Source organism: Lolium rigidum, chromosome 3, assembly GCF_022539505.1.
Source record: "Lolium rigidum isolate FL_2022 chromosome 3, APGP_CSIRO_Lrig_0.1, whole genome shotgun sequence".
Classification (NCBI taxonomy): domain Eukaryota; kingdom Viridiplantae; phylum Streptophyta; class Magnoliopsida; order Poales; family Poaceae; genus Lolium; species Lolium rigidum.
The window spans coordinates 257,901,278-257,915,424 of NC_061510.1; the positions used below are offsets into that span (position 1 = coordinate 257,901,278).

Below are 14,147 nucleotides of genomic sequence, written 5' to 3' on the forward strand. Positions count from 1 at the left end.
ATGTTTTAAAAACACGTCTCTTGTAGACATACTTGTCGTCTTGGCTCCATTACCATTGTCTGTCTCACAATCTTTTATCTTGGCTCACCACAGACTCCGTGTATGGTGCGTGACCACACCTCACCGTTTTATGATTATGGGTGACATTTTTCAGTTGACTAAATAATAATCTTTTCTCAGACGACATTGATTATCATCCGATAAAATTTTATCATTCCCCATTCACAGAAAAATGTCAATCCTTAGATTGTATGATTCTTAAAATTGTCTTAGAAAAAGATATTTCTTATTCCTATACAAATAGCAAAACTATTATGATTGAGTAACGGAACTTACACAACTTCTCAACTGGTTTGATGTGCCATACTTTGTCACATCAATTTTTGGTAAATTTTTTTTTTCGAGTAATATGTGATAGAATTAGACATCCCCTAACAGAAATATTCACATGAAATGGACGACCAAAACCCTTTTTTCGGTCAAGAAGCTAGAAAAGGAACAAAATAAATTAAAATGCCAATTGAAGCATAATCTCATCAAACTTTGGCAACAATCAATGAGTTGATAAACCCATCGAATGGATAAGCAACTAATTTATCAGTTCTTGCAATAGAGTTTTGCTCGGGCACACCCATCCAACGGATAAATATTCAATTAATGACAAGTTATGTGCCTCCAAAATTTATACAACAGCCACTAAAACACTGCCTCACCAAGAAAAACACTCCTAGCTACAAAAACATGTGTGAAAACAGTGAAACGAAATAAATGGAACCGCTGTAAATATGTTCCCCAGTATTGCCGCGAAATAAAAGGCCATGAGATGGAAATCAATTAAAACCTGCAGAAAAAGAGAGGGGAAGGAAGCACCGAAGCAGCGAGGAAGGCAGATCTGTTCGCCCCGATTTCTCCTCCCCTATTTATAGCGCCCTCCCCTCCGGCTCCGGGCACCACCACCACCACCACCACTTCTCCTCATTGTCCTCGCGCTCCGAGTCTCCGACGACCAACCGCGCCACGCACCACTAGCCTGCCTGCCTGCCTGCTGCCAAGGTACACACCAGATCACTCTCCTCCTCGCACCTCTCGATCCGCGAGTGAGCTTCCCGCCTGTTCATCCCGTTTGCGTGTGCGTGGCGAGATCTTGTGGTTGTTGCGTGATCCTGATTATGCCTTGAGTGGCTTCTTGTTCGTCCCGTTCTCCGCGTAGTGAGATCTGACCCCTCTCCGCCGATCGAACTCTCCTCCGGCTCCGGGCTTCGCGCCATCTCCGTGCCCATTACCCGTAGTTGTACTGGGTTGCCGTGGAGGGGGAGATCCGTCCAGTCTGGCACGGATTTGGTTGCTGCTGGAGTACTGAATTTCTGGTAGCAGTTTATTTCCCGGAAATACCGGGGGTTCAGTCCTCCTCTGTCGTACTACCTGTAGATCTTGGCACTGTACATTATGCGTCAGGTAGCAGTAATTATTCAAAAATGTTTACCAAGCCTGAATGGTCGGAGTTCCGGAGAAAATTAGCAAGGGCAAATTTCAACTAAATTATTTGGTCAATATTTTGCATGTAGATAACAGATTCATGTATGCATGTGCCCTCTCGGATTTAAGCGCGACATCATAAGAAGTTGCAGTGTTAAAATGTTTGCCGCTCTCTTGTGATTATTACAACTTCAGATGAATAGTTGCAATAACTTTGAGTAACATTGACTGTTTAGTTCCATGGAATTTTTTTTCCTGTATTTTGGCTGTGGAGGATTAGGTAGTCATGCTAATTCTGTTTACAAAGTTTGAAACTTTTGATGTTTCATGTGGTGCATGCTTTCTGAAGTTTTCTCTGCAGTAACACCCTACTGTTCCTTATATTTCTTAGTGCTGAGTTCTTCTTGTGCTGTAATCATGACAATTCTGTTTCATCAGACAGGCGAGATGGTGAAGATCTGCTGCCTTGGAGCTGGCTATGTCGGTGGCCCAACAATGGCGGTCATCGCCCTCAAGTGCCCCGACATTCAGGTGGTTGTGGTAGATATCACCAAGTCCCGTATTGATGCCTGGAACAGTGACACTCTCCCTATATACGAGCCTGGCCTCGATGATGTCGTCAAGCAGTGCCGTGGAAAGAACCTCTTCTTCAGCACTGACATTGAGAAGCATGTTAGTGAGGCTGACATCATCTTTGTGTCTGTCAACACCCCAACCAAGACCCGCGGTCTGGGAGCTGGAAAGGCTGCTGACCTCACCTACTGGGAGAGCGCAGCTCGCATGATTGCCGATGTGGCCAAATCCGACAAGATCGTGGTCGAGAAGTCCACTGTTCCAGTCAAGACTGCTGAGGCAATTGAGAAGATCTTGACCCACAACAGCAACGGCATCAACTTCCAGATCCTCTCCAACCCTGAGTTCCTTGCTGAGGGTACTGCCATCAAGGACCTGTTTAACCCTGACCGTGTTCTTATTGGAGGACGGGAGACCCCGGAAGGCCAAAAGGCTGTTCAGACGCTCAAGGCTGTGTATGCTCATTGGGTTCCTGAGGATCAGATCCTGACAACCAACCTATGGTCTGCAGAGCTGTCTAAGCTTGCAGCCAATGCATTCTTGGCTCAGAGGATCTCCTCCGTGAATGCCATGTCAGCCCTCTGCGAGGCCACTGGTGCAAATGTTTCTGAGGTATCTTATGCCGTGGGCAAGGACTCTAGGATCGGCCCAAAGTTTCTCAATGCCAGTGTTGGATTTGGGGGCTCTTGCTTCCAGAAGGATATTCTGAACCTGGTTTACATCTGTGAGTGCAATGGCCTCCCTGAAGTTGCCAACTACTGGAAGCAGGTCATCAAGATCAATGACTACCAGAAGAGCAGGTTCGTGAATCGTGTTGTTTCCTCTATGTTCAACACTGTTGCGAACAAGAAGATTGCAGTGCTTGGCTTTGCATTCAAGAAGGACACTGGTGACACTAGGGAGACTCCTGCTATTGATGTCTGCAAGGGTCTGCTTGGTGACAAGGCTAAGATCAGCATTTATGATCCCCAGGTGACTGAAGATCAAATCCAGCGTGACCTTGCGATGAACAAATTTGACTGGGACCACCCTGTCCACCTTCAGCCAATGAGCCCCACTACCACAAAACAAGTCTCAGTTACCTGGGATGCGTATGAGGCTACCAAGGATGCCCACGGTATCTGCATCTTGACTGAGTGGGATGAATTCAAGACACTTGACTACAAAAAGATCTACGACAGCATGCAGAAGCCTGCCTTCGTTTTTGATGGACGGAATGTCGTTGACTCTGAGAAGCTCAGGGAGATTGGATTCATTGTCTACTCCATTGGCAAGCCACTTGATGCCTGGCTGAAGGACATGCCTGCTGTGGCTTAAATAAACTTCTGATCCAGGAAAGAGAGGCGCGTCAGCGGAATCCATGAGCAGCTATTGATAGGGTTCAGTTATAGTTGCTACTTATCTTATGCCAGAAATTCAGAATGTTATTCTTTGTTTCCTTTTTTAAGTTTTTTTTTTCCGGGTTTACAGTCTTAGAATGGCATGGTCATTGGGATGCGCCTCCTCATTCCTTTGATCCATTGCCATAGCTTTGTAGCGAATGTCTGTTGTTGCATTTGTATTATGTTACTGGTGTTCATCCTGTTGGTTATACATGTACCTTAAGTTACTTAAACATTATCATAGCAGTCTATGTATTAGCCCATTCATCGTTTCTTTCGTTAGATATAGCTTGTTGTGAGTTTTGCTTCTGAGATGGCTGCAGTTTGGACATGAACATGACTGTTATGTAATTGTACAAACGAACAATTTGACCCCAATTCAATCGAATCCTGATTAGATAGGAATATTAATAACTATGCATGGCTCAAGTTTGGTCGGTTTGTGCTCTTTGTTCCTTGGCTACAGTGGAACATTGTCGACTCAATCAGCTTTTGTTGTTTCTACTTATGATTTTGTTCCCTTTCCAAGGTTGATTCCACCATGCCTTGTCTTACTTTCTTGTGTGTGTTTGTCTCAGTTCTTCCAAAAGGTACTACCCCTACTGGCAAGTGAGATTAGAGGCTGACAGAGCTGCGGTTGAGATGCCAAAGGTCAGTCCATCTCAGGATGTATGCTTCCACTAGTTATTATCACTGGAACGTTGCATCTTGAGCAGTATTCTGTAACCTCTCAGATGAATGAGCACAATGGCAGAGACTGAAGAAAGATATCCAATAATTGACAGGTTCAGTTTCTTCCTGCAGTCTGCTTGTTCTCATGCAAGTTGCAACTCTGATAATAATCATCATGCTGCTGCTTTGAACTGTTATAACTCTGATTTTTTTTTCACTCTTCCATATTAACTGGAGCAATCCTGGAGCCTTTTTTTACCAAGCTCTGATGTTGCTTAAGCTTTTGAATAAATGTGGGGAACTCAAAAGCCACATCTTTTGGTCAGTGATGTGGGAATTTTGCGTATTTATCTGAGATCTCTCGCTGTTTTAGGTGTGCATCAAGAAGGCACACTCGCTTGGATGTGTCCGCTGTGTGTATGTGAATTATTGTATATGCCAAAATGTCACCCTGGTGTCGGTGGATGATTGGTATGGCCTTGATGACTAGGACAATTCTGCCAAGAGGTTGGTGTCCAGATCTGTGAATGATTGTCTAGCTAGTTGTCCCATTGAAAACGCGATGCACATTTGCTTCGCGCCAAGGACACATCTCGTTTTCAAGTCCTTGTCCAGAATATTCCAAACCATGCAGGCTGTATCTCTGTTGTGAAATGAAAGCGTACCCAGGTAAATTTCAGGTCAGAGTTGCATCGAGAGAAATCAAGTGATCTTCATTCAGCGAGAGTTATATTTGTTCGGTTATTTTTCTTGGATTCATGTTTTGTTGAAGAGGGACGTTGGCCTGTAAACTATACAGAATGCAGTTGGAGTTCTATAATTCTTTTTTTAAGAACAAACTTGGGTCTCCTATATAACGGAACTTGTGGGTGGTTTAACACATGATATCTCTGCATGAATTACGGTTTTATGTGTTCCTAGGAATGTTTTAATTATTCTGGATGAACTTTGGTTGGTTTGTGCTGTTTCTTGCCTGGCTAAGGCCATCGTGGAATATATATTAGACTTGCACATGAGCAATGGTTAATCAGGACCGAGAGTCTGTAACGTTTTGGTGTTCCTACTTAGGGTTGCCCACTTTTGCTTTCATTCATGGTTGCTTCACTATGCACTGTCTTGCCTTTTTGTTTCTTTGGTTCATTTCATTAACCACTGATCTCAATAATTCAAGCTACTGAGATCAGAGGTTGATGATGCTGAAATTGTGATGCCATAGGTCAACTAGGACAAGATCTATGGTTGAAGTAGGCATCATCACCACTCATGTCATCTGGGGGGACAAACACTCACTCCAGGTAAGCAGACATACAGCATTCAGTAACCTCCCTTATATTATGAATGAACATAAAACTAGAGACTGAAAAACCAAAATTGATTTCAGGTTGAACTTTGAGGATTTGCTTCCAAGAAACAATCTTGGAGCCTCTTAGCCGTGCTCTGGTATTGCTTAAGCTTTTTTCACAAATTGTGCGTGGAACTCAAAACTGCCGGGGTTCAAATCTCGGTGCTCACCTGCACATGAATTCGCCTCCGATCCTTTGCGGTTTAGGTACTCACGAAAGGGAACATACTCGTGCTGTGTGCCTGAGGCGCTACACATGCCAAGAGCAAGATGCCACCAAAGGTGTCAGTTGGATGATTGGTGCGGACATTCAGACTTGGTGAGGATTCTACAAGAGGTTGGTAACAACCACATCTGTTTGCCAGGTAGCCAGTTGTCCCATCCAAAAATGCGAAACGCGAAACATGTTTTGCTTGGCACCATTGACGTCTACTCCCTCCAATCCCTTTTAACTACTCGGATTTAGTTTCCAGGTACGTCCTTGTCCAGAATATTCCAAACCATGCATATGAGCTTCGTTGGTCTTTGGTGTGAAATGGTGTGTGAGCTGAGTTCCACAGAGACATATCAGCAGGTCATAGGTAGGGTGAGTTAGAGGAATTGACGCGAAAGGTTCACTCAGATGATCATCATTCAGCAACAATCATTCCGTTGGAATCCAATGGTATCTTCTGTGCAGGAGGGTTGTCGACATGTACGGTCCTCACTTAGATCCCATCTGTGAATTACACATAATCTATATTTGGAACACTTACCTTCCATTATATTGGAGCATTACCTAGGAAATCATGGAACACCTCCTAATATCTATCGGTACATTTAACTTGCACTCATAAACTTCCCAGGAAATCAACATAGACACTGTGCATATCTATACCTAATAATAAAGGAGCTAAGGTTTCTGCCAAAATTTTCGTCCAACTTTTTATTTTCCGATTTTACCCTCCCACCAAAATACATAATACAACAAAATGCCATTGTACCGGTTCAGCTTTTCTTTACCCTTCATCCGGCGCTGTTTCTTATTACCTCATCTCCCCGGAAATCCCTCCTCGAGAGGACCAGAGCATAACACGAGCCGCCGCCACACCTCGGTCTCCGGCCACTAGAGCCGCTGCCCCTTCCGGCTGGTGGATGGAACATCTGTGGCCTCTAGACCCTCGCCCCTCCCTGCTTTTCTTCAAAGAGAACTTCTGGGAATCGGGGATCCGCGCTGCCGTCGGGGCGATTTGGTGGCCGCCTGCACGAGTCAGCGACGCGGCTCTGGAGCAGAGGACGTCGAGGCCGTATTTTTCGCCTGCCGGCGTGTTCGGAACCGCTTCCAAACTCGCGGGGGGTCCAAACCGGCTCGAGCTGGAGAGCAGGGAAAGCTTTGCTGCTACTGCCCCCTCCAGCCAGCAAAGCCTCATCCATACCGCGCACACAGGTCGGCGAGACCGGTTGATCCATGCTCGGACTCTCGGAGATCCCCGGCCGCTTTCGATCCATGGCTGTAGCGGGTGAGGCCGATTCGTGATCTTCGTCCGTCCCCACAACACGACCGATGTGACCTGGCTCCTCTTCTTTTCAGCTTCCGCACGCTGAGACGGAGAGTGTTCAGTTTGGGCTTCAGGGGATTTGGAGAGATTGGAATTTAGATGGACCGCTTTCTACCAGGAAGGAATGAAAGTTGACATGACGAGGACGGGCAAACGGAGCTGAAGCCCGCCGTGAGAGACGAGGTCCTAGCATGGTGAAGGTAGCTGCTGCCTCAGCTCGAATTTATATTCTTTTTATATCGCTCATCTGATGCGATTTAAGTGCAAGAGCCACACTGGGAGCACGAGTTTACTAGAGCTAGAGTTCTGGAGCAATGCTTTAATCCTTGAATAACATATCAGTGGACAAGCTAGGTTCAGGTTGCTTGTGACATGGAGAATTTGCCTCCGTTTCTTGCTTCTGTCATGTAAAAGTTAAGACGACGTTGTTGATTGCTGCGTCAGCTCCAGGTTGCAAATTTTACTTTTCTTCTATCTGCTACAACTCTATGTTTAGTATTTATGTTTGTTTTTATTCTATTTGACTGAAATTATAGTAGGCTCTGGATGCAATGCGTTGTCTAATGGTCCTAAATTTCTGAACATGTTTAACTTTGTGATTAATATTACAAAGTATTACTTCATTCTATTTGAGTAAAATTATATTTGGTGCTAGATGCAATGCGTTATCTACTGCTCCTGAATTTCTGAACATGTTTTACTTTGTGAATAATCTAAAAAAATGTATTACTTCTATAAGAATGCTGCACAAACCGTACTTAATTGACAAATATCTCCTCAGTACCATCACTGGTGATGCCGACATTGTAAATCTATTACTTTATTTATTTTTGTATGCTTATAATATAACAATGGACAATTTTGAATGACATAACATCAAGATAGATATGAGAAACAACGGTGCATACTTCTAAAACAATGGTACAACAAAAATCATGTTTTAAGTCAAACCAATTTATTTTAGATCCGGTGCAACGCACGGGCACTTTTGCTAGTTTTGATAAAAAAAGAATGATGTAGCTCTAATTTTATATATTCAAGGATGGTTAGTTTTTCTAAGTAAGTCAAAGCAGGAACCTCAAAAACACACATATTGGGACAAGCAAAAAAATTCTTAGCATGTGAAGGTCGTGTAATCTTGAACTTTTTTTTTTTATCACAGTGGGGACTGGGGAGATTTTAACTTTGTTGTGCATCATCTTTTTTTCTTTTCTTTTGAAACGACTTGTTTGTGCATCATCTTTTTTTTTTCCTTTGAAATGGCTTTCTTGTGCATCAACTTTTTTTCCCCTTTGAAACGACTTTCTTGCGTCATCGTTAGGGCCTTAGACCTTGTTTGGCGCTAGAGTATTAATGGGGCTTAGTGGGATAATCCACAGCAAATTCTAAATCCCCACTTATTCTAAATGCATGTTTGGTTCTAGAGTATTGAGCGAGTTTAATCTCCGCTTATCCCCATTTTTTCCCCAAATTTTAGTGTATTTTTTCAATCCCCAATACTCTACCTTTACCTAGTGGATTGGAGTTCATCCAATACTCTAGAATATTATCTCTATTAATCCTCACAAACACCCTAGTACCAAATGCCTTAGGGATCGAGCTTGTTGTTGCCGGCGGATCCTCTAGGGATTCTCGTGGGCTTCTGTTGTTGACGCTAGTTTAGCAAAGATTTTACTGGTTGGGCTGCTTTGTTACTTTCATGGGCCCAGAAAGAGCATATCGTAATATTTCTCTCATTGAGGACCTGGTGGTTGCGATGACTGCAAACGGGGCAATTCACGCCCACAATTTCTGAAGAAAGGTTGAAATTTTTTTATATAGAAAAGAGCTGATTTTATTGATCAATTAACTAGAATACATCAGATCGTAAAACTTAACATACATGTGATGTTAAGGAAATCGATAATCGTGCTCGGTCGGTTTGGGAGCAGCGATTAATCGGAATTCGGACGATTAACTGATTTAATCGGTCGGCTATTAATCGGTGCAACATACACAAATTAGCACTTAAAAATAGTTTATATAAGAAAAATAATAGTATATGAGCCTCTATATGCCTGATCCTACTTGTCTAGAGCCTAAAATCTCAGAAAACATGTACTCTTCTCCTCGGTGACCTAATCTTCAAGGTCACGAGCGCATCAGGATCCACTAGCCGAAGTCGCGTTCGTTCCTTCCACTTCTTCTCCTCTCACCTCTGAAGTTTATCTTCTCCCACCACCTACCTAGGGTACGACCCCTCTTACACCTCAACCACCTAACCTATTAAAGGCATCCTCGAGCTCCTGCACGAGCTCCTGTATATGAGGTCTGGGCAACTGCGAGCAACTGGTCTAGGAGGGCAAGTAACTAGTTGGCGACAATGGAAATTGACAGTGGAAATTGAGCTGCTGGAGGCTGCAATCAAGCGGGAGCTTCGTAAAACCTACTTTATTGAGGAGGGGTAGCGCCTGTACTAGCAATATGCATTGAAAATTTTGTAAATTTTTTGACCAAGTGTAGTAGTTAATCGGGAACATACCTAGTAATCGGACTTTTATTATGATTAATCGGGCTAAATGATTAACACAAGCGATTAATGATAATCGACATGGTCAGACCCCTAGTAGCGATTAATCGGCCTAGTAATCGCTGAATCGGCCTAGTTTTTGAACCAAATGATCAAACAAGTTCCGTCACAGAACCGAACGGGTATAAGGGAGGCGATCAGATAACTCTAAAATCCATCTAGGCTTTTGTCCCTCTCGCCGGCGAAACTGCCGGTTTGCTCCGTCTCCGGTGGCCTTGGGGTCTTGGATGCGTGGTGGACAGCGGCCTCTTGCCGGTGGGATGGTTTCAGGTCTTCGTTTAGTTTGTTTTGAGTGTCTTCTTGAGGATGGTGAGGTGGCGACTACATCCTAAAATCAGAATAAGATCCTCCCCGCCCTACCCTCGCTCCGGTGGTGCATCTAGCACCAACCGAGAGCACTTGGAGTTGTGTGTCCGGTGGATCTCCTGGGATCCGGTTGGTTTTCGTGTTCGCTGGTGTGGTTTCAGACAGTCTCTTTGGATCTACGGTTGTCATTATTTGCGATGGTTACTGCTCTGGTGTGCTGGTCCTTTGGGGCCTTAGCACGACGACTTCTCGTCTCTCTACTACAACAAACTCTACTACGACAAGCTTTGCCTAGCTCCGGTGATGGAGGGGCGAGGACGGCGGTATGCCTTCGGCTCGCGCTAGTGTGTCTGTAGTCATCGCTAGGTGGTTCAATGATCTATTTGTAATTTTGGTTACTTTTAAGCATCTTTGTACTGCTGTTTAATAGATCTGTGAAATTTCGCAAGAAAAAAAAAGTTCCATCACAAAACTAATTGCGGTGACCCAGCACACCACTCCGTGTTGGAGTGTGCATTGGCATAACACTCACCAAAGACCATTCCATTAGTATTACATCCAATAGTGTGGTATAATAGAAACATCGCAGGTTCAAAGTCACAGGAGGCATGTCCTTCAGCCAGACATCAAGTGGCATCAGGTAAAAAGTGGGTTAATTCTTCGTTTTTTGAAGATAAAAAGTGGGTTCATTGGTAACAATGTTCGGTAAATTTATCTGTACATTTTAAAGGCGTCGAGGTGCTCTCTTTTGGTGCAAAGGCGTTCATGTATATCACTCTGATACATGTGCCGAGCTTTAAACCAGGTTTGGAAACTCACGTATTTAAATGTTTAATCTAAAAAATGAACATTATATGAATGCCTAGGAAACTAAGCCATGCATGCACGTGAAAATAGATCGTCTAACACGATAAACCTTATCGTCACTACACAAGGGTGGACAATGCGCTATGGTTTCTAAAATCTTGTGCGATGGGGCAAACATTCACAACGATCCTGTTTCCATAATCGTCGGTGATATGAAGGGCATCACAAACAAATTTTGTATAGCGAGCGTCTGCTTGCTATTGTTTTGTCGTATGTGTCCAGCCCATTTTGCATAGGACCTTTGTTGTTCCCTCGTATGCTGATTGCTCATATTGCAAAAGTTTTTATTCTGCACCGATTAATTGTACCTGCAGATCCATGATAATGGCAGATGTATGCCAACTGAACACTCATGCAAATGTAGTAGAAAATCTTAATTATATTTGATTTCATATCTGATACATTCTATGTATACATATATTTGCGACATAGCTTTATCAGGTAGCTCCACAAACGAGAGAAAGATACACAAAACAAGAGAGTTTGTAGCTTTTCTTGGCCAAGTAGCTCTTCAAAGGAGAAATATACACAAAACAAGAGAATTTGTAGTTTTCCTTGGTCATGTATTTGTCTCCATGATGGTGATGGACCTTGTAAGGGTAAAATGAAGATATTTCTCCATTTATCCTTGGGTCACCATCGTTGTAGGGTAGATGCCCGTCGTTGTAGGCAGTGCACTTCCTGTTTTGCAAATATTGCTAAAGGATCTGAAAAATAGTACAAGATGGTGTTCATTGTGATAGTCGTAAACATGAATCGAAAAGATTATTAGATGTGCAAACTAAATTAATTAGTCACTTACGTGCAACTGCGGATGTTGTGGGAGAAGGGTGAGGTTGAATACAACAAGAGAAAGGCACAATGACACGTAGCGACGAAATGGACGCCACACACCTTCCATTGCCTTCTTCTTAGGCAGTGTTCTCAAAATAAGATCCCTATTATACAAGCATATAGTGAAATAATATTAATAGAGTCGGTATAACATGTAGATGATGCTTAAGCTAACACAACCAATATTGTTACGCACAATATTCTAAGCGATCCGACTGAAAGAACATTTTCCGCCCCTTTGGGTGTAGACAGGTACATGGTCTAACAATATAAACGTGGCTAGTGAATTGGAATGACAAAGCTGAAGCAGCTGCTAGTTTTTCTCTTCAGGCGGAAGTTCCGGCCCCTGCTGGCGGAACTTCCGCCCAGATACCCCTCTCAGCAGATCCACAACGCCCCTCACGTTGAAGCTCGACGTATGCTGGCCGGAAGTTCCGGTGCAGTTCGCCGGAAGTTCCGGTCAGCGGAACTTCCGCCCAACTTCCGGGCAAGTTCCGGAAACCTGACATTTGTGCCCCAGAACATGCCAGTATGGTTTCCTCAGTTTTCCGGAACTTCCGGTCTCCGGAAGTTCCGCCCTAGTTCCGCCCGGACTCTGCCTGCCAGCTTGCCTGAGACAAAAGCATCCAGCCGGAAGTTCCGGCCAGGACAACGGTCAGATCTGAAATCCTTCCTATATAAAAGGCCCTCTTCTCCATTGGGACAAGTTGCTCAATCATTGCACAAAAATCTGCCAAGCTTCACCACCATTAGAGCCACCTCAAGAACACAAGATTTGCAAGATCTCCTCCCTCACCCAACCAAAGCTCTTGATCTTTGGAGATTCGAAGGAGAAGACACCGATCTACATCCTCACCGAAGGGATTTACATTTCACCTTCATTTGCTTGAGGGCCCTCTTGCTAGTGTTCCTCTTTGGATCCCTAGTTGTTTGTTGTTGATGTATTGTTGTTGATTGTTGTGTTGTTACAGATTTGGAAGCCTCCAATTTGGTTGTGGATGTGTGCCCCAAGAACCTTGTAAAGGCCCGGTTTCCGCCTCGAGGAAATCCCTTAGCGGAAGTGGGCTAGGCCTTCGTGGCGTTGCTCACAGGAGATCTGAGTGAAGCCTTCGTGGCTGTTAGTTTGGCTTTCGTAGCAACCACACTCCTCCAAACGTAGACGTACCTTCTTGCAAAGGAAGGGAACTACGGGAATCATCTCCGTGTCTCCGCGTGCTCCACTCTCGGTTACCTCTATCCTATTCTATCTCCTATATATTGCGTAGCTATATCTTGCTTAGTTGTTCACCTTGCCATATAGGTAAATTCACTTAGTTGCATATCTAGAGAATTTACCTTTGTGTCAAGCCTAAATTGAAAAAGAACTAAAAATTGGTCAGCACCTATTCACGCCTCCCCCTCTAGGTGCGGCATACGATCCTTTCAATTGGTATCAGAGCCTCGGTTCTTATTTCGGGCTTAACCGCCTAAGAGTATGTCGGACGACGATCTTGCGGACGGGGCCGCTAAGATGGTCTCCATGGATGATCTCAAGTCGTTGGAAAGATCCTTGAGGTCCTCCATGGAAGCTCAAATGGAAAGCAAAAGAAAAATGGTTTCCGAGCTTTTGACTCCGGTCCCTCCCATGGCTCCCGCCTTAGAGGACAAGGACAAGGGTGCGTTAAGAGAAGGACTACCAATCCCTTGAATGGTGAAAACTTAAACACTATAAAACCCGTCGTTACTTCTCCTAGGGGAACTAGTGGAGGTGTTAGCTACAATAACGTGGCTCCGCCTTTCCTATCTCCCGATATCCCGGTTCCTCATCCTCATATAAACATTCGGGGAGACCCACCTAAGTTTAATGTTAAAGATTTCGATACATGGCAATTTGAGTTTCGTTCTCATGTTCGCAGTGCCTCCAATGAACTTGGGAGAATCATCTTGGAAGGCTTCAAGCCCTACAACCCCGACAAGTTGACTAGAAGAGAAACGGTTGATAATCAACTCAATGACATTGCCTTGCACATGATTCAAACTAGTGTGGGGACAAAGGAATTGTCTCGTGTTCGGAATTTCACCACCGCCAAGGAAGCTTGGGATGGTTTGGCCGCTAGTTGCATTGGAAGTGATAGCATGAGAAGGAACAAGTACAATTCCCTTCGGAATCAAGCCGAAGGATTCATGAGGCTACCGGTGTCGAGGGTACTCCTCGCCAATGCCCTCCGATAGGGGCTTAGGGTTGACGGAATCCTGCAAGCTGACACGAGACATCGGTTCACAGACAAGCGGGGAGAGCGATTTACCCAGGTTCGGGGCCCTCGATGAGGTAAACCCTTACGTCCCGCCTGTCTGTTCTTGATTATGATGATAATGGGTTACAATGGGGTGCCGAATAGTTCGGCTGAGATCTCGTCGAGATGGCTATTGCTATGGTGACCTAGCTCTAAGCTTTTTCTGGCTAAGATTGCTAAGATTGATTCTGTCCCTCGGCAGCCCCTCTCCTTGCCTTTATATAGGAGGCCAGGTCTCAAGGGTCCTAACCGAGTACGACTAGGTTTACAGTAGTTTAGATCCAATCTTTCCTTGTTTCTTCGCTTCCTTGTCTT

General features: G+C 44.3%; 1 protein-coding gene across 1 annotated transcript; it reads left to right on the forward strand.

Annotated features, from left to right (window-relative positions):
• The first annotated feature begins 1,893 nt into the window (after nt 1-1,893).
• Nucleotides 1,894-3,694, forward strand: LOC124703327 (UDP-glucose 6-dehydrogenase 4-like). The gene has a single exon (XM_047235542.1). It carries the CDS (start codon nt 1,894-1,896, stop codon nt 3,364-3,366), a length of 1,473 nt encoding a protein of 490 aa, XP_047091498.1. The 3' UTR covers nt 3,367-3,694.
• Nucleotides 3,695-14,147: the final 10,453 nt, after the last annotated feature.